The sequence below is a fragment of the Tamandua tetradactyla genome, chromosome 1 (genome assembly GCF_023851605.1).
Source record: "Tamandua tetradactyla isolate mTamTet1 chromosome 1, mTamTet1.pri, whole genome shotgun sequence".
In the NCBI taxonomy this organism is placed as follows: Eukaryota; Metazoa; Chordata; class Mammalia; order Pilosa; family Myrmecophagidae; genus Tamandua; species Tamandua tetradactyla.
In genome coordinates this window covers 78,474,792-78,501,582 of record NC_135327.1, presented here as the reverse complement: position 1 = coordinate 78,501,582, position 26,791 = coordinate 78,474,792, and the positions used below count along the sequence as shown (strand labels likewise).

General features: G+C 41.5%; 1 protein-coding gene across 6 annotated transcripts in view; it reads right to left on the bottom strand.

Moving 5' to 3' along the window:
• Positions 1 to 10,119: 10,119 nt before the first annotated feature.
• COA1 (cytochrome c oxidase assembly factor 1) overlaps positions 10,120 to 26,791 on the bottom strand; it is a 199,889-nt gene continuing 183,217 nt past the window's right edge. For all 6 annotated transcript variants that reach the window (XM_077119345.1, XM_077119346.1, XM_077119350.1 and 3 more), the window contains 5 exons: positions 20,149 to 20,201; positions 17,933 to 18,032; positions 15,938 to 16,086; positions 11,463 to 11,539; positions 10,120 to 10,531 (listed from right to left, as the gene is read on the bottom strand). In XM_077119345.1, coding sequence (XP_076975460.1) covers positions 10,435 to 10,531; positions 11,463 to 11,539; positions 15,938 to 16,086; positions 17,933 to 18,017 — 408 coding nt within the window. In that variant the 5' untranslated portion in view covers positions 18,018 to 18,032; positions 20,149 to 20,201 and the 3' untranslated portion in view covers positions 10,120 to 10,434. The remainder of the gene's footprint in view (positions 10,532 to 11,462; positions 11,540 to 15,937; positions 16,087 to 17,932; positions 18,033 to 20,148; positions 20,202 to 26,791) is intronic.

Sequence of the window (26,791 nt, the reverse complement as noted above, 5' to 3'; positions counted from 1 at the left end):
TAAAATTGAAGAAAAAGGAACCCTACCTAATTCATTTTATGAGGTTAACATCACTTTAATACCAAACCATGTAAAGACGCTACAAGAAAGGAAAACTACAGACCAATCTCCCTAATGGCCATTGATGCAAACAATCTTAACAAAACATTAGCAAATTGAATCTAACAGCACATTAAAAGAATTATGCACCTCAACCAAGTGTGATTTATACCAGGAATGCAAGGATGGTTCAAAACAAAAAATCAGTTAATGTAGTATAGCATATTAACAAATCAAAAAGGAAAAATCTCATGATCATCTCGATTGATGCTGAAAAAGCATTCAACAAAATTCAACATCCTTTTCTGATGAAAACACTTCAAAAGGTAAGAATCAAAGGTAACTTCCTCAATATGATAAAAGGCATATGTGAAAAACCCATAGCCAGCATTGTACTCAAGGGTGAGAGACTGAAAGCTTTCCCTCTAAGATAGGGAATGAGGAAAGGATGCCCTCTGTCACCACTATTATTCAACATTTTACTAGAAGTTCTAGCTACAGCAATCAGACAGGAAAAAGAAAAGGCACCCAAATTGGAAAAGAAGAAGTAAAGCTTTCATTATTTGCAGATGACATGATACAATACTTGGAAAATCCTGAGGAATCTACAACAAAGTTACCTGAGATAATAAACAAATTCAGCAAGGTGGCAGGTTATAAAATTAATGTGCAAAAATCAGTAATGTTTCTATGCACAAGCAATGACCTAACTAAGGAGTCAATTAAGGAAAAAATTCCATTCAAAATAGAAATTAAAAGAATCAAGTACCTAGGAATAAACTTAACTAGGGATGTAAAGGACTTGTACACAGAAAACTACATAACATTGCTAAAAGAAATCAAAGATCTAAATAGGTGGAAAGACATTCCATGCTCAAGGATAGGAAGGCTAAATAGAGCTAAGATGCCAATTCTATCCAAATGGATCTACAGATTCAACACAGTACCAATCAAAGTTCCAACAACCTACTCTGTAGACTTGGAAAAGCTAGCTACCAAATTCACCTGGGTGGGAAAGAGACCCTAAATAGCTAAAAGCATCCTTAAAAAGAATGAAGTGGGAGGATTAACACTCCCTGAGTTAAAAATTTATAAAGCCACAGTGGTAAAAATAGCATGGTACTGGCACAAAGAGAAGTACTGACCAATGGAATTGAATTGAGAATGCAGAAATAGACCACCAAATCTGTGGTAAACTGATCTTTGACAAGGCCCCCAAATCCACTGAACTGGGACAAAATAGTCTTTTCAATAAATGGGCATGGGAGAACAGGATATCAATAGCCTAAAGAATGAAAGAGGACCCTTATCTTACACCTTATATAAAAATTAACTCAAATTGGATCAAATACCTAAATGTAAGTATCAGTACCATAAAGCTCCTAGAAGAAAATGTAGGGAAACATCTTCAAGACCTAATAATAGGAGATAGTTTCCTAAAATTTACACCCAAAGCACAAGCAACAAAAGAAAAAATAGATAAATGAGGAACTCCTCAAAATAAAATGTTTTTGTGCCTCAAAAGACTGTCAAAAATGTGAAGAAGCAGCTAACTCAATGGGAGAAAATATTTGGAAATCGCATGCCAGATCAAGGTTTGATAACCTGCATACATAAAGAAATCATACGACTCAACAACAAAAAGAACAAACAACCCAGTTATAAAGTGAGCTAACTATAAGAATAGACATTTTTATGAAGAGCAAACACAGATGGATAAAAAGCACATGAAGAGATGCTCATTCTCATTATTTGTAAGGGAAATGCAGATCAAGACTATAATGAGATACCACCTCACACTTATAAGAATAGCTGCTATTAAACAAATAGGAAGGTACAAATATTGGAGTGGATGTGGAGAAATTTGGGACACTTATGCACTACTGGTGTGAATGTATAATGGTACAGCTGCTATGGAAGACAGTCTAGAAGTTCCTCAGAAAACTAAATATTGAGTTGCCCTATGACCAGGCAATACCACTACTTGGCATATACTCAGAAGAGCTAAAAGCAGTGACTCAAACAGGCATTTGTACACTGATGTTCATAGCAGCATTATTCACAATCATCAAAAGATGGAAACAATCCAAGTGCCCATCAATAGAAGAGTGGATAAATGAAATGTGGTACATACATATGATGGAATATTAAGCAGCAGTAAGATGAAATGACATTCTAAAGCACATGACAAGATGGATAAGCCTTGAGGACATACTGCTGAATGAAATAAGCCAGACACAAAAGGACAGATACTGTATGATTCTACTTTTATGACCATGGTAAAGGTAAAATCAGAGGCTTATCATACAGAATATTGGGGATCTAGAGATTCACAGAAGCTTGAGATAGGTGAACAGTTTGCTAATGAAGTTGAACTTAATAGTAAGGAAATAGACAGAAGTGAAGGCAGTTCACTAGGGGGTCTACAAGTAATATTACCATATTGAAGCTGAACATAATGAAAGGGGTTGTATAGACCCATGTGTCCCACTGATTAACACTACAAATATAAACACTTGCATGAACTAGTGCAAAGGTATGAAACTTGTACAAAGAGTGTATAATTTCGGGGTATAAGGGAAAAACTGTTATTGCATGCTATGGACTATGTTTAACAGGAAAACATCAACAGTACCACAAAAATACTAGGGGTATATAATGGGGCGGAGGGACAAGAGTTAGAGGGAGGTTTGGATTTTTTACTTGGTGAGGGTGTGTTTATTGGTTATCTTTCTCTTGAGAACAATGAGATTATCTAAAATTGAGAGTGTTGACCTTGGATTTTATACATGAGGGCCAGTAGATGGAGGTGACTGAAAGATGCACTGACTGAGAAGTCAATTGGCAAATGATGGTATATAGAAATGTTTGAATATTGTGCTGCTAAAAAAAGGAACAAAACTGTGAGGCATGCAATGATGTGAATGAACCTGTGGGACATATGGTAAGGCAAAATAAGCCAGAAACAAAAGAGCAAATATTGTATGATCCATTTAGAAAATACTTATAAGAACACTGGGACCTAGATTGTAAGCTCATATACAGTCACATTTAGTCTGGAGCGTAATTGTTATTTCTGGATTTTGAGGGGCTGTTTTATGTATGTATAACCTGGTATTTAGAGATGAGCACAAAACCAACAAGGTCAGGATTAGGGTAATTGAGAATACAGGGATAAGGAAGAAATTGTCTATATTTTAGAACTTCACCCACTCTTTGAGACCAAAGGAAAAAAGGTTTATTTTGTCTAGAATCTAGATTTTCTGTAACACATAATCTAGCTCAACCTCTCTGGATAGATCATTTAAACAATCCAAACACAGGGAGCCCAGAATAAGAATCAGAGCCTTTAACCCTGTATAGCTTAATGTAATGCCTGCACACATCCCAGAGTATATTAAGCAGATGATAAAAAAGTATTGGCAAAGTCCTTTGAGGGACGGGAGAAAAATAATGGAACTATTAAACTTTACCACCAGGGAAACCCCTGAGAGTGTTTCAAACATTAGGGACACCCAAAAGAATAGACCAAGTCTTTGATCTTGAGGCTTGCTCTTGTGAAGCTTATGTATGTAGTGGAGAAGCTTAGCCTACCTATAAGTATGTCTAAGTGCCATATATACCAGAGGACTTCCGTTGCTCAGATGTGCCCTCTCTCTAAACCCAACTTTGCAAGTGAAACTATTACCCTCCCCCTTATGCAGGACATGAATTCAGGGGTAAAACTCTCCCTGGCAGCATGGGTGATGACTCCCAGGGATGAAACTAATCAAGACCCATGTGGAATGGGTGGCATCACATCGCTCTCTATTTCAAAGTTAATACCTACAATTGGGTGAGTTATAACTCCATGGGGATAACGTAATCAAGTTTCCAATTTACATTTTGCATAGGGATTAAAAGAAATGGTTGCTCCCACAAGACTGATTAGGATTAAAATACGGCTTTTAAAAAAATTTTTTTTATTGTATAGCATAACATATACAAAGCTAAGAAATAAAAAAGCAGTAGTTTTCAAAGCACTTTTCAAAAAGTGGTACAAGATAGATCCAAGAGTCTGTCATGGGCTACCATACAATCCTCTCATATTTTTTCTTCTAGTTGCTCCAGAATATAGGAGGCTAGAGGGCTTAAATACTTTTTTATCATTACAATCGATTTTTTTCCTTCTTTTTTTGTGAACAATAACATATATAAAAAAAGCTATAAATTTCCAAGCAAAGCACCACAATTAGTTGTACAACATATTTCAGACTTTGACTATGGGTTACAATTTCACAATTTTAGGTTTTTACTTGTAGCTGCTCTAAAATATTGGAGACTAAAAGAGATATCAATTTCATGATTCAGCATTCATATTCATTTGTTAAGTCCTATCTTCTATGTATAATTCCACCATCACCTTTGATCTTTCCATACTTCTCATTGGGGTTGTTTGGGCTACGGCAATTCTAAATTTTTTATATTCGAAGGGTCTATCACTAATATGGGGTAGGAAGATGGAACTATCCGATGTTCTGGAGAGGTTGGGCTAGGTTTCAGGACTTAACTGGACCAGGGACTCACCTGAAGGTTGTAGGTTTCTGGAAAGTTACTCTAGTGCCTGGAACACTTGTGGAATCTTATAAATTGCCCTAGGTGTTCTTTACGATTGGCTGAATGGTCCCGGTAGGGGGTTGGCAGGTTATGATTGTCTGGATTCATCCCTGGGAGTCCTCTCCCACGTTGCCAGGGAAACTTTCACCCCCGGATGTCATGTCCCATATAGGGGGGAGGGCATTACTCCATTTCCAATACTCTGGAATGTAACCCTCTACATTTCATGTCATTTCTACTTATGGTATCCCAGTTTCTAAAACACTTCAATACTAGAAGCCATTGTAAGGCAGTTTGTTTTATAAACAAACTTGAAACAAACTTCCAAGTTCCTCTTTTGGGGCAAAACAGTGTTTACCCACTTTGATTTCTGTAGTGGGTTTAAAATTAAATCCATTTGATGAGTTTAATGGAAACAGAAAACTACCTTTTGAGATGTGAAGAAATAGTCTTAATTACCTTTCTTTTTTTTCAGAAAATGGTATAGCTTTTCAAAAATTTCTTTAAGAGTAACCTTCCCAATGCTTTTGTGTCTTCCTTATTCTCATTTAAATCATCCAGCTGAAATTGGGAAGAAAAAAAGTTGCCTTCATGTAAATAAAGAAATCTACCACTCAGTTTCATAAGGGATGATTGGATAAACAAGTATAGAACTTTGTGATAAGTAGCAGGGACTTATTTTTAACTCTCTATATACAAATGCTTAATTGTAAATTAAAAGCCTCTTTTCTTGAGCTGTTAATTGTTATTAGGAGCAAATCTTCTTGATCTAATTTTACAAACATATTTTCTCAAAGATTTTAGTTTCCTCCCTGATTTGTATGAAATCACCTATGAGAAAAGTCTGGGGAGGGAGAGGCTGTGTGGACATTTGGAGAGAAGGAAAATGTTTTACTTGAGGTGTCCTGATAACTTGTCTAATTTACCATGTACTTTGAAAATTCAAGGTCCATGAAAAGAATTTATGAAGAAGCATAAAGAAAATTTTATTCAGTAAAGACTACCTCTGAATAACACTGAAAAATTACTTAACACTTTTAAAAACTATTTTTATGGAATATTTCAAACATTCACCAAAGTAGAGAAAACAATAAAATATACCTCTATTTGTACCCATCAACAGCTTCAACAATCACAATTTTGTCATCTAGGTTCATTGTTGTGTGGAATATTTTAAAGCAAACCCGAAGTACCAAAAATTAAATTATGGTGAAAACTCAGTATATGATTTACTCTGGGGGCAGAGCAGGAGTGGGCATTGACCAGAAAGAAGTCCAAGGGAAATTTCTGGATTGATGGAAGTAATCAATACCTTGATAGGACTATGGATTACAATGACTGTATGTATTTGTAAAATCACATGAATTTGTACAGTTAAGATTTGTGCATAAATTGTATAGGTAAATTTTACCTTTATAATGCAAAAAATAAATCAAATTTCAGTTAGCAGAGATCTTTGCTTTTTGCAGTTAACAGTTCTGAAACTTTTGTGTATTCTAGATTTGAGCAAATTAGAAAATATAATGAAGATAATTCTCTCTTGGGGAAGGGAATTACAGAGGTAAAAAGGGAGAAGTCTAGAACAAACGTGGAGATACAGACGTATGTGTGTGCTAATGCCAAGACTACGCAGTGTAGTGCAAGATTTTTTGGCAGTTCTTTTTGTCCTTAGGATATGTCCCACATAGGATTTTGAGTCAAAATTGTATTTTAAAGTCCTGTGAAATATCTCTTCCCTGTATGATTCATTTATTTCAATCTTTCAAAAATTTTAGGGATTTTTTTCTTTCATTTACTTTTATTTTTAATAATGTACAAAAAAAAATACGTGATTTCAAAGTCAAGATTATAAAACAAGGTACATTCAAGGAAGACTAGTTTCCATCCTGTTTCCGACCTTGCACCCACTCATTTGTTTGCTTCTCCTCAAGTAACTACTTTTATTGGTTTTAGTTTGTTCTTCCATAGTCTCTTTTTGAAAGTGTAGCCAATTTTGGGGGTTTATAAGTGTTTACTTCTCTCTTGAGCTCCCCGTCCCCACTGGGGATCAGCTTCTGGGTCAGCTGTAGCTCTGCTCCATGTCATCTTCATTCCAAGACTCATGCCATTGGAGTAGTCGCTATCTAGAATATTACTGATCTTGTGGAAGAGGGAAAAGAGGTCATGATAGACCAATGGCTGGCTGGCATTGAAAACTTCTGCTCAGCACTCTTACACATCACTTCCATTCACAATTCATTTCTCAAAACCAATCATATGGCCACACCTGACTTCCACAAGGTAGTTCCTCCCACAGAGAAGGGCCCAGCAAGGGAGGGGCACCAAAATATTTAATGAAAAACAATACATTCTACACTGTATGCTATCAGATTCTGTTTCCTAATGTTCTATTTAGAATTTTCACATTACCATTTATGAGGGACATTGGTCTATAGTTCCTTTTCTAGGCAGCCTATCAGATTTTTATATCAGTATTATACTCATTTCATAAACATATTTTGGAAGTAAAAATTTATTTCCTTATTAATTAAGCTGAAAGATAACTGATATGAGCATGTAGCTGAAGTTAAAAGACAAGCATCATGGTGATGTAGTGGGGAAAAACCCTCTGCCTTGAGGGCTTATTATTTAATAATAACAATTTTTTTAAAAAAAAAAGCACTTCATATTAGGCTGCATGTGAAGTCTTGGACAGATGGATCAAAATATTTCTTTTCAAAAAGAAAAAAATCCTTTTGGAAATTTACCAAGGGAGGGGAAAAAAAAGAGGGAAGTAATTAAGAATGAAAAACACCCTCTCCCGAAAAGCCAAATGTCATTTCCCTCCATCAATCTGTGTCTGAAAGCCATGTTTTTATTACTTCCCGTCTCCTACTTTTCTACCCTGGCCTGTAAAATTTCTTCTGTACACGTTCCTGACAGTGCTTCCAACCAAGCAACTCTGCTGAACTCTGCTGACCGGCAAGCCTCGACTATGAGCAGGGTTACTAAGGAGGCAAGAATCTCCTTGTGGGTGGAGTCGGAGGCTCTCCTCGCCGGCCCCGCCTCCTCTGGAGCCCGGCGGGGGTCATGCCTCCTCAATGGCCAGCATCTTTTGTCCAAGCGTCCCAACATGCAATCCTAAATACTGCCTCACCTGTAAAGCAGGTGACTGCCAAACATTTACTCATATTTTTCATATTGGCAAACTGAGAACCCAAAAGAGTCGGGTGACCTCAGGCTGCTTCTGAGGCTGCTTGTCTAGGGCGAACAGCCGGGAGGTGCTACCTGTTGAGCGTCGCCCCAGCCTTGTCACAGCACAGAGGACTTGGGCCAGACTGTCAGGTTTGGGCTGTTTTCTTAGGTATGTAATTTGTTTCAGCTTTTGTCTGTTTAAAATTTCACCCAAAGCTGAAAGTCATAAAACCCAGTCAGGTCTCGGGACTGGGAAGGGGAGCAGCAATCAGAGGGCATTCATTTTAGAAAAATGGAAGTAAGGATGGTAAAATTTGTGATTTCTGCCAGCACACACTCAGCAGAGTCTTTGAAACCTTCATTGACAGAAGCAAGAACTCACCCCAAAACCTTTGGTCACAAACTGTATGCAAAATTAGCAACAAATTTTAACATTGGCTTTCACACTGGCCAAACAACCTTTCCAGGCCTTTCCTTTAGTTATCTATGGCTAACCAGTTCCCTGCATAGGTTGGATATCTTATTTCTTGGGGCCCAAAGCTGCTCCTTCTCATACACTTATCAAAGCTGTACATCCCAGGCCGATGGCAATTCTTGAGCCCTCCATGAACCAGTTTTGGATTCCTTCTCAGCTGGTGGCTCACACTTCTGCATCATTTTAGTTTTAGCACTTCTGCTTGAAGCTCTTTAGGTGGAGTGTTCTACTAACCTGTCCACTCCTCTACAGAGCACAGCCCATCTTCTGAGCTGGTCAGCAACTGGCAGGGGGTTAGTAAAGGCACACGGGAGTCACTGGCCTTTGGGATGGTGCTTTCTCATCTCCTTCTGCTGTCTTTATAATTCTGCATTCCAGTGAAGTCCTTCCTGCAATCTGTGGGCTTTTCCGTCTCTATTATGGATTGTGCTGGGGGCACTTGCTCAAACTCTGCCCATGGTGGAAAGTCACTATTTCCTCTGCTGATGATGTGCACTATCCAAGATCTCTTCAGAGTATTTAATAAGAGGCAATGGCTGAGTCACGGCAATGACTGCATAGGAAGGCAGGAGGCTGCATATAGGCACCATTGCTGTGCTTAAAGAAACGGGAAGAATGTCTTCTGGAACGATTAGGTTCCCACTGTTCAGAATCACCTAGGAAGGCACTGAATACATATATGAAAGTAAACTAGAAAAAAAATGCCCAAAATGGTGGCTTTGGGTTAAAAGCTCTTCTTCATTAATTTAAACTCTACAAACACAGTGTCATTTGCTTTTACTTCAGAACAGAGGGCCTTCCTAGCCCAAGTTTTCCTATGATTTAGTCATAGCAGAGAAAAAATTCCAGCAAACTTAAAAAGGAAGAAAGAGTTTCCAGAGGACATTCAGATTGAATCAATGCACAAATTGATATATATGTCATATATATATAAAAGAATAGTAAGCAATTGTTAGAAGCAGCAAAACACTGTGTATAGCGTTCTACCTTTTAGTTTACAAGACTGTACATATTTCCAACATACACTGACAAAAATGCTCTCAGTGAAAGAGACTTTCATTGTATAATCTATTCAAAGAATATTAAATATGCTCTTAAACAAATTCCAGAATAGAGATAACTTCCAATGATTAAAGGCCTCATTCCCCACAGCTTGCTTCAGCTTATTTTTTTCTGAGGCTTCTCCCTAATGAATATTAAGAATGCAGGAAAGGAGCTCAAGAATGTTTTTATTGTAAGCAATTACAACTACATTAAGCCTAGTATTACTGAGAGTAGGTTAAATTGGCCTTTTAAAAGCAAAGATGCCAGCTTGCTGCTTTTGTAGGCCCTAGTGGTCAGAGAGAAGGTCTTTTGTTTTATAATACAGTTCCCTTACAAGACTAATAAAAGCCAAGGGTGTGATTCTGTAATATATAGCTAAGTTGTCTGGAAAACAGTGGGACACAGACCTGTTAGCATTAGCTTTAAATGAATTTTCCTAAGATTCACATACACATATAAATTTTTCAGCTTTCAAAATGGAAGAATAAAAGCAACCATTTTGCAAATCTTCATTCAGGCAGACAGTTGGTGACTAAAACAAGATATGAAAATAAAGCAGAAACAGGGAAGCAAATGAAATATTCTCAAATGACTGAGAATGCCTACAAGCTACTGAATGAAGTGAATTCAGGGCAAAGTGACAGAAACAAAAGTGCCTGGTGTTCCTCAACATCCTGATGCCAACAATTTAAAGACTTCTTCTGCAGGGCTGGCAAGCCTGAGTCTGTTTATTCCTGGTGCTGAAAATTATGGGGAGGGGGTGAGCAGAAGAAAAGAAAGATGAAAACCAGTAAAAGTCGACAACATTTTATTATTAATGCCAATTCCTTACTTTGATCCTGTTTTGCTTTTATACAGACTACTTTCAAATAAATTAACTTATATACTTACAGTAAGTTTCTCACTGATAAAATAAAAATCCATAACAGTTTACAGTGGTCAAATCAGAAAGCTACCAAAATTCATGTATACTGGCACCATCATTCCATAGTAGCTGCAAAAGTTGGCCTGGAGCACTGTCTGCTTCTCAGGCAGGCTGGCATGGCTGGTGGGCACACGTGGGAGATGAAGGACAGGCTTGAGGAAAATCAGGGCTCTGATCACTTTTACACCTTTTTTATTTCATCATTTCCCCCACTGAGCTTGAATACAGGAATCTGTTGACCATCCTTGAGCTCTAAGAAGACTTCCTGAAGATGCCACCTGAGAGAAATCAAGTTTCTCTCATTAGAACACTCCAGCAAAAAGAAACATGGTAAGGGGGTGGGGAACGGGGGCAAAGCAGTTGTTTGGAACAATATCTTAAAGTTTTTTAAAAACATTATTTGATGTTAGTACCATGTTAACAAAATATCCTAACATTATATCATGGGGTCTCCTTATTTAACGAGCATCTGTGTCAAGGCAGGTTTCAGAAAGAATGAAGTGCGAATGGAAGGGGAATCAGGCAGGGGAACCAGGCAGGAGAACTGGCAGCTTATTGCCCACTTCCTAATTCACACCAGCCTTCAATTCCTGGCCTGGAATTCGGCCAGCTCCTCCACTAATCCCTGGTTGAGGGTTCAGTGAGCCCAGAGTGAGCTAGGTGGGGGCTGCCTAAGAGCTGCCTGCTCCTTTTGTCCTTCAGGATTAAAACACATCCTGGCTAGAGAGCAAACATCTCTGAAAGAGGCCTCCCGTGGGGGAATTGAGTGGATGTAGCTACTGGCAACCAGACAAGAAAAGCCAATTAGCGGGGTGGAGGGCTCAGGCAAAGAATGTAATGAACAATTCTGGGACAGGATCCCATGTCTTTATTTATTGGTAACAAGTGAGGCAGAGGAGTTAGAAGCTGCAATCGAGCATCAAATTATCAGAGATCTAGACCATTACAACTGGATAAAGTTTTTCAAATTCAGCAGCCTAAGTAGAGGATGATTCAATAGGATGACAACTCAGTGGGTTGCACTGGATGAAATGTCTGGACAGAGCTAAGAGCCAAAGCACTGGCTTGTGGTTCAGGCTGTGAAGCTCTCGACTTTGAGCTTTGAAAAACTAGTTCTTAATACCACCGTCATTTAATTACAAATGTAAATGGGAATCAGACTGCTTTATGCAGAAGGTCTTGCCTGTCCCCCCACTTGACTGTACATACCTCCTAAAGGGTCCATCTCTAGCTGAGCTGATGTAGAGGATGCCCTCTGACTTGGGCCCAGAGACCGGAATCTTCAACTGCAGGTATAAAATCACAGAAAGCAGACATGTATTTGGATGTCTTGTCATCTTTTTTTTGGACATGGGTAGGCACTGGGAATTGAACCCGGGTCTCTGGTATGGCAGGCAAGAACTCTGCCACTGAGCCAACATCGCTCGCCCTGTTGTCATCTTTTGAGATGACAAAACTATATTTTCTGGCGCTCACCCTATAAAGTCCTATGAACATCCACAGACTGGTTGCTTTCTAGAAGCCCAGCAGGAGACTTCCATGGCCTCCCATCCGGCTCTGTCCCAATGCCCTGACCCTCTGTGGACGGTCTGGTGAGGTCAGTGGCAGTCCTCTTATTTGGCAAGGAGACCTTACGTGCCAAACCCAATGCCTGGGTACTTAAAATTGTTATTCAAAACTACACTGGCAAAAAGGAGCAAACTGATACAGGCAACAACATGGGTGAAACTCTGAAACATGGTAAGTGAAAGAGCTTTATGCAAAAGAATATATAATATATAATCCCAATTATAGTAAGTTCTAGAACAATGGACTACGCTGAAAAACAATTCAAAAACATGATTGCCTATGGCAGGGCTGGGGGACATGGAGCGGGGACCTGGGATAATGTGACTGTCTATATCCAGACAGGGGCTTGGGTAGAATTCAGGTGTCTGTCTTTGTCACAGCTCAATGAATAGTACCCTTAGATTTGTGCCTTTTACAGAATGTAAATTTCACCTCCAAAAAAAAAGGAACCATAAATAAATATTGACCCCTGGTTAATGATATACATACTGAAGTGTTTAAAGGTAAAGTGCATGGATGTTTGAAAATTACCTTGTAATACACCAAAATAAAAAGATAGATTAGTAGGCTAGGCAGACATTTGGCAGGTAAAGAGATTCAGAATAAAGCAAACAGAGAATAATGCTTATTGTTAAATCCAGGTGCAGCTGCCTGGGTGCTCTGAATAGAATCCTGTCATCTTTTTTGTGAGTTTGAAACCTTTCATAATAAAAAAGGAAAAAAGAAGAACTGAAAAAATTTTTTAAACAGATCACTGTTTAAAAAAGTGAACTGTTGCTAGCAAATTGGCCTCAGACCATCAAGAACGGGCTTCTAAGGAAGTGAGCAAAGGCTTGCTGGGGAAAGACAATCAGGGGTTCTTCAGCCTTTGGTCCCTGACTGGGGCGACGCCTCAGGAAAGATGCTGCCCAAATGCAGGTGTGGCGGGGCCTGGAGAGCGCCTCAGTGTCAGCAGACAGGCGTTTGCTAATACTCCAATTTAGAAAAATATCAAATGCAACCTTTTTGGTTTTTCAGCAAAAAATGAAGAGGACAGGAGCCTTGCAAAGGGGACATAGTTTGGCAAAAAGGAAGCCAGCCATCAGGCGCTTCCCAGCATGACTTCCTGGGCCCACGTTTCAGCCAAAAGCACTTCCATGGGCTAGGAGATGGTGCATCCCACCCACTTTAAACTGCTACCAAGACAAAGAACTACTTTAGTGTGTGTGTTTTCCAAAATTCTTTCTTTCATTTTTAAAAACCTACTCCAAGGAAGACATGGGCTTTGGGACGCTGGGTCCATAGCCTCATGGTGGGGGACAAGCAGTCCCACCCAGTCACACTCTGAGAACCACTTTTTGTACTGAGCTACAGCTCTTCTCTGGGGATTATAAATACACACTGAACATCTCTGGATGCTTTAAAAAAAAAAAAGGAAAAGGAAAGGGGAGCAGGAATAGGATTTTAAGGAACAGCATGCATGGAGGATCTGTGCATGAACCGTGGGTGGGGGTACAGCTTACACAGGATGCTTTCTTCACGGGCAGGACTTTCACAAAGACTCAAGCAGGAATGTCTGGTAAACCAGAGTATCGGTAGTTAGGGACCAAGGCACACATACACTTGCAGAGAAAATAATCCGTCAAGATGATAACTTGCTCAGGAACGACAAAAGCGTCTCACCTCTAGACAAAACAACAGAACTAGTAATAGGGACTGTGCAATGTGCACCTTATAAAGAGTTGCTGATAAAGGAAGTAAGTGAAAACAACCCTGGAAGAATGTCAAAACTACTCTAAACTGAAAGAGCAAGGGCTGGGGCAGCAGGTGACCCCAGAGCAGATGGACCTTGAACTACTGTCCTGTGGAGACACAGCCTTTGGCAGCAGAGATAACCAGACCTAGCCACAGGCAATACAGTCCCAGTGTAGGCAGGGGTGGGGGCTGCAGGAAAGCCCAGGAAAAAGGTGTCTCAGCTCAGCACACAGCACGGTATGGCAGAAGGCTGGCCAGAGTGGCAAAGCAGACCTGACCAGAGGGGCTGTCCCACCAAAACCCCATGGCTTCCTCAGACTCCTCTTCACATGATCACAGGGTCATGAAACTGAGGCTGGAGGTGACTTCAGCAAACATTTCCTGAGCACCAAAGCCAGGCCTTGAGCTCTGTGCTAGAAGATGGCAGTAAGTAGTCAGACATAACCCCTGGCCTTCCAGAGAGCTCAGGTTGGCAGGGATCCAGCCAGGGGACCAGCGTGGTGAGTGCTGCAAGGGCGAAGCACAAAGGGCCACAGTGTACCCAGGACGAGGGTTACTGACAGCACATGGAGCCACCAGTGCATGGTGGACACTCCCCATACACCATCCCCTGCTCTTTGCTCCTTTTGCGCTTCCTCTCTTTCAACTCTATAGCATGCTCTCTAACCCATCCCTCCCATAGGGCACAACTGGGCCCTAATCCCCCATCTCTTGGTTTTCCAGGACCATACTCTGGCTCCCACGCCTACTATGGTGCACACTCTGCACTACTCTCCCAAAGGCAGTCCCTGCAAATCTCCCATCTACCAGGCCACGTGCCCTTAGCAGAAGATTTGAGCATGGACTGCTTTCATAGTGTGCTGGTTTGAAACTGTTATGTACCCTAGAATAGCCATGTTCTTTTAATCCAATCTTGAGGGGGCAGATCTATTGTTGGGTGGGACCTTTTGATTAGGTTGTTTCCATGGAGATGTGACCCGCTCATTCGAGGCAGTCCTTAATCCTTTTACTGGACTCCTCTATAAGAGAATAAAATAAAACACAGAAAGAGCTTAGAGCAAAGAAATGAAACCAAGTGAAGAACATAAAGGAAGAGAGACACCACTCCAGAGACAATGAGAAGAGACCCACAGGACATAGGAGCTCAAAGATATATCCCTGGAGTAGCAAGAAAGGACCCAGAGAAGCTCAGGGAGAAAGCACTGGAATCAGAAGCTGAAAGCAACACAACCCAGGAGTGAAGGACCAGGAGATGTGAGCCATGTGCCTTTCCAGCTAACAGAGGTGTTCCAGATGCCAGTGGCCTTATCTTCAGAGTCCAGGTAACATCTTGTTGATGCCTTACATTTGGACACTTTTATGGCCTTAGAACTGTAAATTTGTAACCTAATAAATCCCCTTTATAAAAGCCAATCCATGTATGGTATATTGCATTTTGGCAGCTTTAGCAAACAGGAACACATGGTATGAGAAAAAATGCCATAAAACTCTTTCCATAAAAAATAAACAACAGCTACAAAAATGAGGTTGGATGACATCATTCTTCTTAAAATATCTTGGTGTCCTGCTTCCCACAGAACCCACTGTGCACACCTCACGTGAAGAAGTGGGAGGCCCTCTGGTTGCCCAAGTCCATGTGTCCTGCCCACGTGCTCCCTGACTTACAATTCCCCAGCCAGGGTCCCAATTAAAGGGCCACTCAGCTGCATGCCTCATGCTCACAGGCTCCTCAGCCTAGAATTCTTCCTCCCCCAACTAATTCTTCTTCACAACAATCTCCCAGGCTGCAAAGTGCCCCCTCCTCAGACTCCATCACAGCGTTAGTTTCACCCTGTCTGATTTTGGGGTTTTAAACTATGAACTTCCTGAAAGCCTCCTGCATTTCTGTATTCCCCATCCAGCTTACAACTATTCTTGGATGATAGCATGTACTCAAAGCATGTTTGTCAAAAAGAACAAATGAATTTTATGTTCAGGTGAGTTGTAGCAAGCTGAACTACATAAGATAAACTATAGCTTAAAAAAAGGTTGGGCATCTGGAGAAGCCATGTACAATCCCTGGAAATAAAAATTTAGAGAGTTGGTTACAGCTGACCTGGGCTGACTGGTTATATGTAGATACATATACATGTAGGCTCAGGGCAGAAGTGGTGGCAAACTTTTACTGGTTGTTTTTCTACCAGGCGTATTTCAAGATGGTGACCTAGGTACACATACCACTGTATTCCCTGTCACAGCAATGCCCTGGAAAGGATGAAATTTTATTAAAGAATAATAGAAAAAGGGTGCTGAGTAATATCTCATGGCAGTTTTATGTAGCGGATTTTCCCATCCCAGGTGCAGGGGCACCTGGCCTGCAGCTCACAGGGAGGGCATGTTACCTTGGCATCAGCTATGTCAACGAAGTTGTACTTGTCGGTGAGGTGGAGATAGTGAACAACGAGAGGAGAGCCCAGGGCCTCCTGTGCCTCAGGGTGACTCCGCAGCTGCTCCAATGCCAGCTGGTAATACGAAGCCCTGGAAAAAGTTTCTATTGGAAAACACGGTTACTTAGATTTTTTTCCTTCCCTCATTGAACTTGAGTCTCTATGCAAACTTAAATAACACAATTCACATATGGGATGGGAACAAAAATGTGAAACAGACAGAAGAATAATTAGGGACCCTATGCTATAAATTTTACAGACTCCAAAACCAAGGTCTTGGGCAAGAAGACTCAACTCTCTGACTCAGTTTTTCCCTCTTTTAACTAAGTAATATGATGGGATCTTCTCAAAGTTTCTTTCAGTTCTAAAACCCTGCAACTCCATGACAAAGCAGAGCTGGGGCCAGCATCTGGGACTCTTGACTTCCACTACAATGTGCTGCCAGGCCAGCACAAAGCAGAGACTACAATATCCACACCAAAACTCACAGGCCAAGAAACAGGAAAGAAAAGCACTCGCAGATTGAAACTGACATTCTGTGCAGATAAAGTTCATCAACTACTCTATCTTGGGCACCCTTCTTAGCCCAAAGCCTGTTAGGAACTCAAGGAAGCACCTCCCAGAACATGTAGGCCTTCCATGCCCCTCATGAGTGGGCTGCAGGGAAGGGTGCCAGGTGGGAATAAAGGGGCCAACCATAACAGCAAGAGGAGGGGCAGAAGGTGGATGGGAGAGGGGACAGCTGGTCAACTTTATTGTGTGATTTCTATGGTTAGGAACTGTTCTACACAGTTCACTTGTATTCATTCAATTCCCATGACAGCTTATGCAAAGGCAATGTGATACTCCTCGCTGCACCCACAGGTCACTGAGGCCCAGGAAGGTAAAGGCCTTCACCCAAGACCAGACTGCTAGTCAAAGGCTGGACTGGGATCCAACCCAGAAAGCCAGCCAGAGAGCCACGCTGTCAATCACCCACTGGTCTGTGTCTGTTGGCTATTCCTAAGGTGAAAGGCTACCAAACCAGAGGCTGATTCCTGGTCCCTAAAATGTACCCATTTCCAATGGAGTCCTACCCTATGCAGTTGGCAGAGGGAGAGGAAACTGAATTTGTCCAGTCAGAATCATCTCTGGGAGTGCTCCTCCCTGGCCACCTCTGGGGCCTTGGGGCCAACTCTGCAGCAGGTGGAACATACAGGGTGGGGAAGATATTGGGCTCTGCTTGTGACACTTTTCTCACGTCCCGGGAGGAAGCTCCAGTGCTGCCAAGTCAGGATGAGAAGCCAAACAGGGCAGCCATAAAGGAGATTTAAAGAAAGTCTGTCAGAAAACACTGATGCTGTTTTGCCACCAGTAGCAGAGAAATGACACTAAATGCCTTGGCCACTGACAATAATTGTGGCCTATCTTTACAAATTTAAATTGGGTACAGCAAGGCTGGTCACAGCATCTGTCAGCACTTTGCTGCCCTGGGCTCTGTTTTTATTTTCTACTCTCCCCAGAGTCCATTGCCCAAGTCCCCTCCTTCATTAAATCACTGGCAGAGAATGACAGGGCAAGCAGGCTGACACACTTGAGAAATAGCCAAAGTTCTCCCCACCTATGAACCATCTGGTATTCCCTTTCCTTCTGTTCTTTCTTTACAAAATCTCAGAAATCTTGATGGATATACCCTGTGTGTGCCCCAGAGGGAAAGTTCCATCTTGCTTTGTGAGGCTTCCTCTGTAAACAATCCTGGCCCTTTTCTTTGTACTGTGGCCTTGGAAAAACTGAGATTTTAGGATATGGAGTTGGTCATAGCAAATGAAATGGTGTACTGGATGCAGAAAACAGATCTCTCTGCTCCCTCCTTTCTTCTCCAGAAAGCATCTTGAGTATCTCCCTCGACGGAGAGGAAAGAGTATGAGGAAGCGGAGGCCCAGCCTCGGGCAGGTCCACAGAGACACTTACTCTGTATAAGGTAATACACGAGGGCGCAGCTCCCACTGGCCAATGTGCCAGTGACCACGACCAGTTTTCCCAGGGGCATTGACATCCTGCTTCCTGGAGACTTAAAAACAAAAGACACAGATTTATTGTAAGAGTCAGGTTTGTGCCAAGGGCCTTTGCCTGGATTGGGCTCACAGGGAAAGCAGTGCAAAGGAGGAAGCCAGCAAGGAGGCGCAGCCACCCTCCCTCGTTGGCTTCCTCTCAGAACCCCAGGGCTGATTCTGCAGCCAAAGCGCGAATGCCCTCCGAGGGTGGCTTGCGTCCAGCTCCTGAGTCTGGGGGCCTTGCCGCCCTCCAGCCGGCTTAGCACAGTGCGAGCATTCAGCCACGCCATGCTGAAAGACAGAACCAAGCCTGTGTGCCAAGCCCCACGCGGGCAGGAAGCACAACCACTTTGTCTCAGGCTGGCTGGTAAACAGGAAGCTTATCCTTTGTGGCAATGGCTGGTCTTGTAAGCCTACGAATGAGCCGGGGCTGTCACTGGCTGCTTTCTTTCATATTTTGAACACTGCCCCACCCCCTGGAGGAGGAAACCTTGGTTATGACTTTCAGACTGAATGAAGAGATGGAGTAAAGCCAGTTCAGCAAAACCAGGACACTGTACCCACCCTTGCCATTAACTCCTGTCCCCTGAAGGCCGGGGTGAGGTCGAAGCAGCATATGGGCCTTGATGGAGCCAAGTCCCTTCCTTCCACCACCCAAGGAAGGCGGTGATATGGTGGTGGCCATATCACCACTGCTCACACCTGGTCCCAGCAAAAAAACTGAGAGTAGGACCCTGGTTTAGAGGAGCTGTCCCAGTTCAAACATTCACAGGGGCCAGACAAGTCACAAATACGAGGGTAGGAGACCCTGCAAAGGGAATAACACATGCCTGAGCCAGAGGGGGCAGCATCCACTCACCCCCAGCTAACAGAGGCCATGTGAACCAAGTCTTGGTGGAGTTTCTAGTTCTCAAAGAGGTCCCCCAAATCAGGACTTTTATGTGAAATTGTTCAAATTCTAAATGCTGACAACCAATAGTTAGTAATAAAATAAAATAAAATGTAACCTTATTAAAATATATTTGTGAGTCATATAGTTTCTGGGAGCTTCCAGTTTGCTTGGACCACCTAAGCTACATCAGGCTTCTTCACCCTAGGGTAGATTTAGGTAACTTTTTTGACTATCTTTGCTGATATTTCTTCAGAAAGAAATAGATTTTGAACAGAGATAGAAATTCCAGGTTTAGATCATACAAAAGATGATCCCATAGTGTTTGTGTCTCCAGTTTGAAGATCTAACCTTAGATTTTAATTAGGCTTCTTTTAAAAACCCAACCTTTGATGTGACTAAAAGGGGTCAGAAGCATTGCAGCCCAGAACTAACTGGGCATGATACTATTTTCCGTACTAGCTGGCTCAGCGATGTGAGGTAGACACATTCTCGCCATCTGCTTCTCTACCTTCTAAGAACAGGGATAGTGAAAATGACTGTCTACCTATCATTTCTGAAACCCTGAAGGCAACTGAATCCCTTGAAGCCCTGTTGGAGAAAGTTCCTCATGTGGATACTTTTTCTGGGAACTGAAAATTAAACACACCCTTGGTTGAGGCTAAAGTTGGCCCATTCCATGCTGAAATAACATCTAATCAGGTTTACATATGTGGTCAAATTAGGGAGGGTGAAGTTTTAGACTGCCTTATTTTCTTCAACTAAGAAAAGCCTATGAAACCCTAAGCAAATACATGGCGATTGCTATGAGAGTTTGGGCTGGTACTGTAGAGTAGGTGAGAATATTTATCAAAGTTGAGTCTAAAGTCAATTATGGTAATGTGTTCTGGGAAAAGCCATTTAATTTTCATAATGAAAATGGTCAGAGCATCTCCAAAGAATGCATTAGTCAGATCTTGCTTAATTTGAGGGAGAGCTCAACAGGGTGGGGTAGACAGCATCAGCTATGCGGAGCTTCCCACAACATTCTGGCTTCTAAAGCCAGTGTGAGACACAAGGGGAAAAATGTCCTGGAAACAATGCAGCAAATACCCACCCCATCTCTCCTGTGCTGTGACAGCCACAAGTGAACCCAGAAGATCAGGAGAAACCCTCAGCTATTCAAGAAGCGATTCTCATCAATTGCCTAGCCTGAGAATACCTTGTGGTTCTAAGGGAGACCTCTGTCCTGGAACATTCATTACCTTCTGCAACTTGGTGGCACCGCTCTCTTGAAAACAATCAAAGGAAAGTTGTCCTGCAATTAGAAGAAGATTGTATATTAAAGTCATTTTCTTAAAACTTGGTTCTCCTTGGTTTCTGATTTAATACAACCAGTAGTTATCACGAGTGCCAGCTTGAAAACATGAACAAGAAGTGAAGTTTAAACTTGAAAACAAGCCTTGTCTGTAAAGGCCTCTGGTTTTCCCCTTTCTCTTCTGCCAAATTAGGAGGGGAAAAAAAGCCTACTGGTTTCCTGTCTGTGTTCTTTGTACCTTTTGCTGCAAGAACCAGAAGAACGGTGTGGGTGTGCGGCCGCAGGTGCTGCACCCCGGCCCAGCACACCCAGACATGGTGCTAATCGGTGGGAGGCAGGGTCTGGATCACAGTAGCAAGCTCCCCACATCCAGCACTCCCTGAGCCCAGGATGTTATCAATTTAAACTGCGTGCCAAGGATTAAAAAACACCTTTTTGGTGTTAAGAAGAAACACTAGTATATTAAAAAATACATGAACTACAACCATATCGACAATAATAGTGAACAGTTAGATTTCTTACTATGTGCCAAGAACTATTATAACCACTTTACATACATTAATTCACATAATTGTCACAACTCCACGAGGTAGAAACAATTATTATCATCCCCATTTTAGAAAGGAGTAAACTGAGGCACAGAAAGGTTAAGTCATGTGCCCAAGATTACATAATTAGTAAGTGGTAGAACTGGGATTTACACTTGGGCAGTCAGGCTCCAGGGTCTGTGCTCTCACCCACCATGGTACACGGACCTTAAGACAGCTGCTAGTTTCAGAAACACCAAAATGTAGGGGCAAAAGAGCTATGTATTTCTGAATTGAAAAATGTATTTATATTGTTAAGCACAAAAAGGCTTTGGCAGGAATGTCTTTTCTGCTTTTTTCCAGATAAGAATGTGGCTCATGTTTATACTTTCATTCCTTCTTTTGCTTAGCAAATGGTTCGTGGGGGCCTGCTCTGGTCAGGCAATAGGAATCTACAGCGCAAATAAAGGCATTCCCCACACAGACAGTTAAACAATCATGACCACACAGACACAGCTCGCAAGCCCAGCCCTAGGTGCTGTTCACACCATGGACATCACGGACTTATTTATCACAACTGTTTTCCAACATTTGGATGTGCCATAAAGTGTCCTGAGGAAGTGGTGGATGCCTGTTTTTAATTTACACAGAGGCGCCTTACGTTTAGCAGCAGTCAGGTTAGCATGACCAAAAGGATGTGCACCCAGCCAGGAAGTGACACCCAAGAAGTGGTCGATGCTGCCTTGAGGGGATCAGCAAAGGTTTCGCAGAGGAAATGCAACCTGAGCAGAGAAAGGTGAAGGTGTGGCAGAAGGTTTCAAAGCCTGAGATTCGGTGGCCAAGAGTAGGCCACACACAGCATGAGTTATGGAAGCCTGAGGTGTGGGGTGGGGGTTGGGGGGGTCACAAGAAATGGAGCACAAAATGGAGGTTACAGCCAAGGAAGGCCTTCTCCCCGAAGCTGGTGGGCTCCACTCTGTAAGTAAAGGGCTAACGAAAGATCTGTCGAGAAAGATGGGCAGAGTGGGAGAAGTAGCAAACAGGCCCAGCAGGGGGCTTCTGCCACAGAAATCAAAGCTGAGAGCGAACACCAAGGTAGCAGGAGCCGATAGAAAGGGTGGCTTCTTAAAATATTGAGGAGAGTTCTCATTTAGACACTAATTTGCACACCAGCCCATTCCAAAAAGGATGATGGGGCTAACAAAGATATATATTACAGAAGAAAAGAAAGTAAACAGATAAGGAATTGAAGATAAATGGAAAACATTTTAAGAAAAGAATGAGACCTGGGGAGAAGGTACTGCAACCAAACTGCACGTTGTTAGGCACTGCACAGTTCCTACACAGTTCCTAGGTCCAGAGTAGCCACAAGGTAAGAGCAAGCTAGTGGGTAAGGAAGAATGCTGCACTGCCCAGTGTTACATGGGCCTGAGAGAAAGCTCTCCCATGCATTCTCTGAGAGTTTCTCTGATGAAGTGACTGGTTTTGTAAATAACATCCTAGAATTGAAAGAAAAAAATTCACTACTTTCAAATGTCGATATTTTATAATATTCTGCAATGCCAGCTAGTCACAATCACAGTTCAAGATAAAACATAAACATGACTTTACAAGTGGCCAAAACTTGTAGGAAGTTTTCTGAATTGAATACGTAACACTTTGAGGTGAAATTCTCTGCAAGAAACTCAAGTTTAATCAAGCTACTACGTAGCCAATCAAGGATGGATGTACCTGTTTTACAGTTAACTGAGAAGGGGAAAGGTTGTCTTCCCTTTTGAAAATTATGGAGCTTTGAGAACCACACCAAGGGGAAACAAAGTAGAAGCCAAATTCCCCTCAGAAAAGTCCTAGGTCTGCTCCGATACAAAAAGGGGAGACTTAGCCCCCAGTAGTCCAGTGGCTTACAGACTTTGTTAGAGAGAAATGGACCCCTTTCTAGAGCCAAAGTGCAATCTTAAACAGACGGCAGGAGAGCTGTACAAGTTGGCACCGTGTGGGAGGTTCCCCTGGCTGCCTCTCTCTAGCCCTCAGGGAGAATAGAGAGGGGCAGCCAGAGGGCCCCAGTCAGGAAGGGTGGTGGCAATCAGCTAGCACACATAATGCAGGGCCCGGGAGGGCAGTGGGCTACCACTCAGGCACCCACTCTTACCAAATCTAAGAGGTCAGATCTACATGTCAGGATCTCCTGGAGGGTTGTTACAGTAACTATTAAGTTCTGGCCACACCCCAGACCAATTAAATTAGACTCTGCAGGGGTGGGGCCCAGGCACTGGCATTTTTTTTAACCTCCTCTAGTGATTCTAATATACATCCAAGTTTGGGAGCCATTAGTTTAAATTCAGCATCCTGGCCTGAGTTTTGAGAATTGGCCAGACTATCCTTGGTGGCTCTTGGGAAGTTAAACAACAAATACAGCCTTTTCCTCTAGCTGTGCCATCCTCACTTCCCACCCCCAAGGTATCTTAAGAGATTTGGAATCTGTGTCAAGAAATGAGCCAGAACCTTCTCTCCAGAGATTTTGCATGAGAGGCAGACCACGCAGGAGGGCAGATGTGGGGGCTTCAAGTAGAGGGCTGCCGATGCCTGAAAGAAAAGCTCTGAGTTGAATGAAGAGGTCAACTCAGGAGATCCACACAACAGGACCACCATTCCAAATCAAGCTGAAAAATTGCTACAGAAAAAACTGCAGACATAAATCCTTGGATTTTTTTTTTAATCCCCCCCGTTTTGTATTCAACATACAAACACAAAGATTCTTACCATATGATCATTCCATTCTTGTTATATAATCAATAACTCACAATATCATCACACAGTGTATATGCATAATCATGATCATTTCTTAGAACATTTGCATCAATTCAGAAAAAGAAATAAAATCAGAAAAAAATTCATACATACCATACCCCTTACCCCTCCCTTTCATTGATCACTAGCATTTCAATCTACTAAATTTATTTTAACATTTGTTTCCCCTATTATTTATTTATTTTTAAACCATATCTTTTACTCATCTGTCGATGAGATAGATGAAAGGAGCATCAGTCATACGGTTTTCACAATCACACAATCACATTGCAAAAATTATATTATTATACAGTCATCTTCAAGAAACATCTGTGTTCTACTGGAATACAGCCCTACGTTTTCAGGCAGTTCCCTCCAGCCTCTCCATTACATCTTGACTAACAAGATGATATCTGTATAACATGTAAGAATAACCTCCAGGTGTAGAAGCCAAGAGTTTAATGTTTCTACAGAAAGCAACATTTGGTGCCCAACGTGGGGCTCGAAGAAGAAGACTCCAAATCAATATTAAGGAACCAAGGAAAAGTCTCATTAGAGGCACGTGTGTCCAGCCGATAGAAGAGGACTCGAGTCATATTGGTAAAGTAAGCATTTTCCTTGGATCATCAGGGTAACGGGTAATCATAATAGGCGGCTAGAGGAGTATGTGTGTGTGTTAAAGCTACTGGGGTACCTGTTAAAACATCTGAATTAGTAAGCTTATTTGATCTCATTCAAAAACATTGTTGTTGGTTTCAGCCTTAAGGCCATAATGTTTTAAATCTTGGAAATTCGTTATGAAGGCTTTGCAGTGAATATAAGATGGGGAAAATATTCCTGTTTCTATTCGGTTATTGTGTTCAGTCAGTCAATGAACTACCTGGCTCATGCTTTGTCTTAAACTCTAAGTTGTGTTTCTTCTCAATCTCCCACTACCACTTCTTACCCTGTTTCGACAGTTGCTTGAGCCAGACTCGGCAATTGGTGCCCAAACAGGGACCTAATAAGGGAACTCTTAAAGCATAAAGTGAGGAGATGCTCCAGGGACATCCACTACAAATACTACATCCAGGTTAACCTCTAGACTCTGTTTGGAAACTCTCAGCCATTGACACTTTATTTTGTCTCATTTCACTCTTCCCTCTTTTGGTCGAGAAGGTTTTCTCAATCCCTTGATGCTGAGTCCCAGCTCATTCTAGGATTTCTGTTCCACATTGCAGGAAGGTCCACACCCCTGGGAATCATGTTCTATGTAGAGAAGGGGAGGGCAGTGAGTTTGCTTGTCATGTTGGCTGAGAGAGAGAGGCCACATCTGAGCAGCAAAAGGGGTTCTCTGGGGGTGACTCTTACGCCTAATTTTAAGTAGGCTTAGCCTATCCTTTGAGGGGTTAAGTTTCATATGAATGAACCCCCAAATTACAGGCTCCGCCTATTGCTTTGGTTGTCCCTATGGCTTGTGAGAATACCAAGAATTTTCCACTTGGGGAAGTTGAGATTTTTCCTTTTCTCACCATTCCCCCAAGGGGCTTTGCAAATACTTTTTTATTCACTGTTTAAAACACTCTGGCATTCATCAGGGCATTACTCTGAACAAACCTATACAATTTCATGCCCTACTCAACGTTTCATATACTTATGGTGTCCAATTAAGCTGTCCACATAAGTTATATTAGGAAATGCACTAGTCAAAATATAAATTTTGTACCAAATAAACATTTTTTGCTTTAGTCTCACATATAAGTTTAAGTTTTAACATATTAACTACAATTTATTTTCAATACCCTGCAGTATTGACATTCCTCTGTTCTTCCTCATGCAAAAACATTTTTAAATTTGTACATTTAGTCACCATCATTACACACTCCAGGCATTCCTAGGTTATACCATCTCAGTCTTTATCGAAATCCTTGGTTTTTAAGAGTCATCTTTCTCACTATAATATTTCTGAAATTGAGCTACATATTACCAGCTGAGTATATTTGTAAGTGATTCTTTTCTCCACATAACCCCCCCCCCATCAAACTGTTAAAAACCAGGGTACACTTTATTAATATGCTAAAAATGGGCTTTCCAGGCAGCTAGATTAGGAGCAGGTCCAGAGATATCTATGAGCCCAGGGCAGGCAACCTTCCCACATTCCTGAAAAGAGGCTCAAGCACCCACAGTTTTCTCTTTCACTGAACTGGTGCTAGGACAGACTGTCTCTAGGCATAACCTGTCCACTCCGTTCTTTTCCTCTATGAAAAAACTATGTCCTATATCAGAGTGAATGCCATAGGTCAGGTACTATGCATGGCATGCATTCACGACTATTTCCTACAATAACCATATAAGGTATATATTATTTTTTTCTTCACAGCTAGGAAAAAGCTTCAAAAGAGGTTCTGAAACTTGCTCATGGTCATGCAGTGATTTCATGGCAGAGTTATTAAATGGATTTGGTTACAGACACTGGATTTCAGAACTGGCTTCTCATACAGGTGTTATGTGCTGTCCAAAGTCGTTTCAAAAGTTCATTAGCAGGAAGTCAACCACTGCTGCTCTAGAAAATGGTTTTAATCAATATAGCCTCAAGTTATAACTTTTGGGGGCAGCTCAAAAGAAAGAGACATAAAATCTGCATCAAGACTATCAGGAGGAGAAGAAAAACAGATAGATCTTCCCTATTTGTTGAAGGTACATGCCCACTGTGACCACTGGCCCGGGAACTGATATCCTTCCAACCTTTATCATATCAAATCAAATCATGGGGGCTGGGGTGAATTATGCTTAAGAAAATAAAGAAAAACTTAAAGCAGTGAGAATTAAAATGAAAGAATAACAAGGAACAGAACCCAAAGAATAGGGATTTTAAAAATTGGAATTTCAGGGGAAAAAAGTATGGCTGGCAAAAATAAAAAAACAAAGAGGGCAAAACTTCTTTACAGAACAAAATGCATTATATTTGAAGTAAGGGAGACAAAAGGTTGACACCAAAAGATAAAAAGATGAAAGTAAATATGGTAAAAGAGTAAGACAAAATTAAGACTAAGAAGTTAAGCATTTAAAAAATCAAGTGTAAAAATGTTAGTGCCATTTTTTTAAATCTAGTTTAGTCTACAGTCTTAGAATAATTTGGATGCTTCTAAAGGAAAAACTCTGGGTAACATTTTTTCTGAACTCAGGTTAATCATGAGGGAAGCCCCCTACATGAATGACTTTTCTCCCTTAGTTGAGTGAAAACTGTTAATAAAAGACTATTCAGTGCATTCTATCAAAAATATCTCTTATGATCCC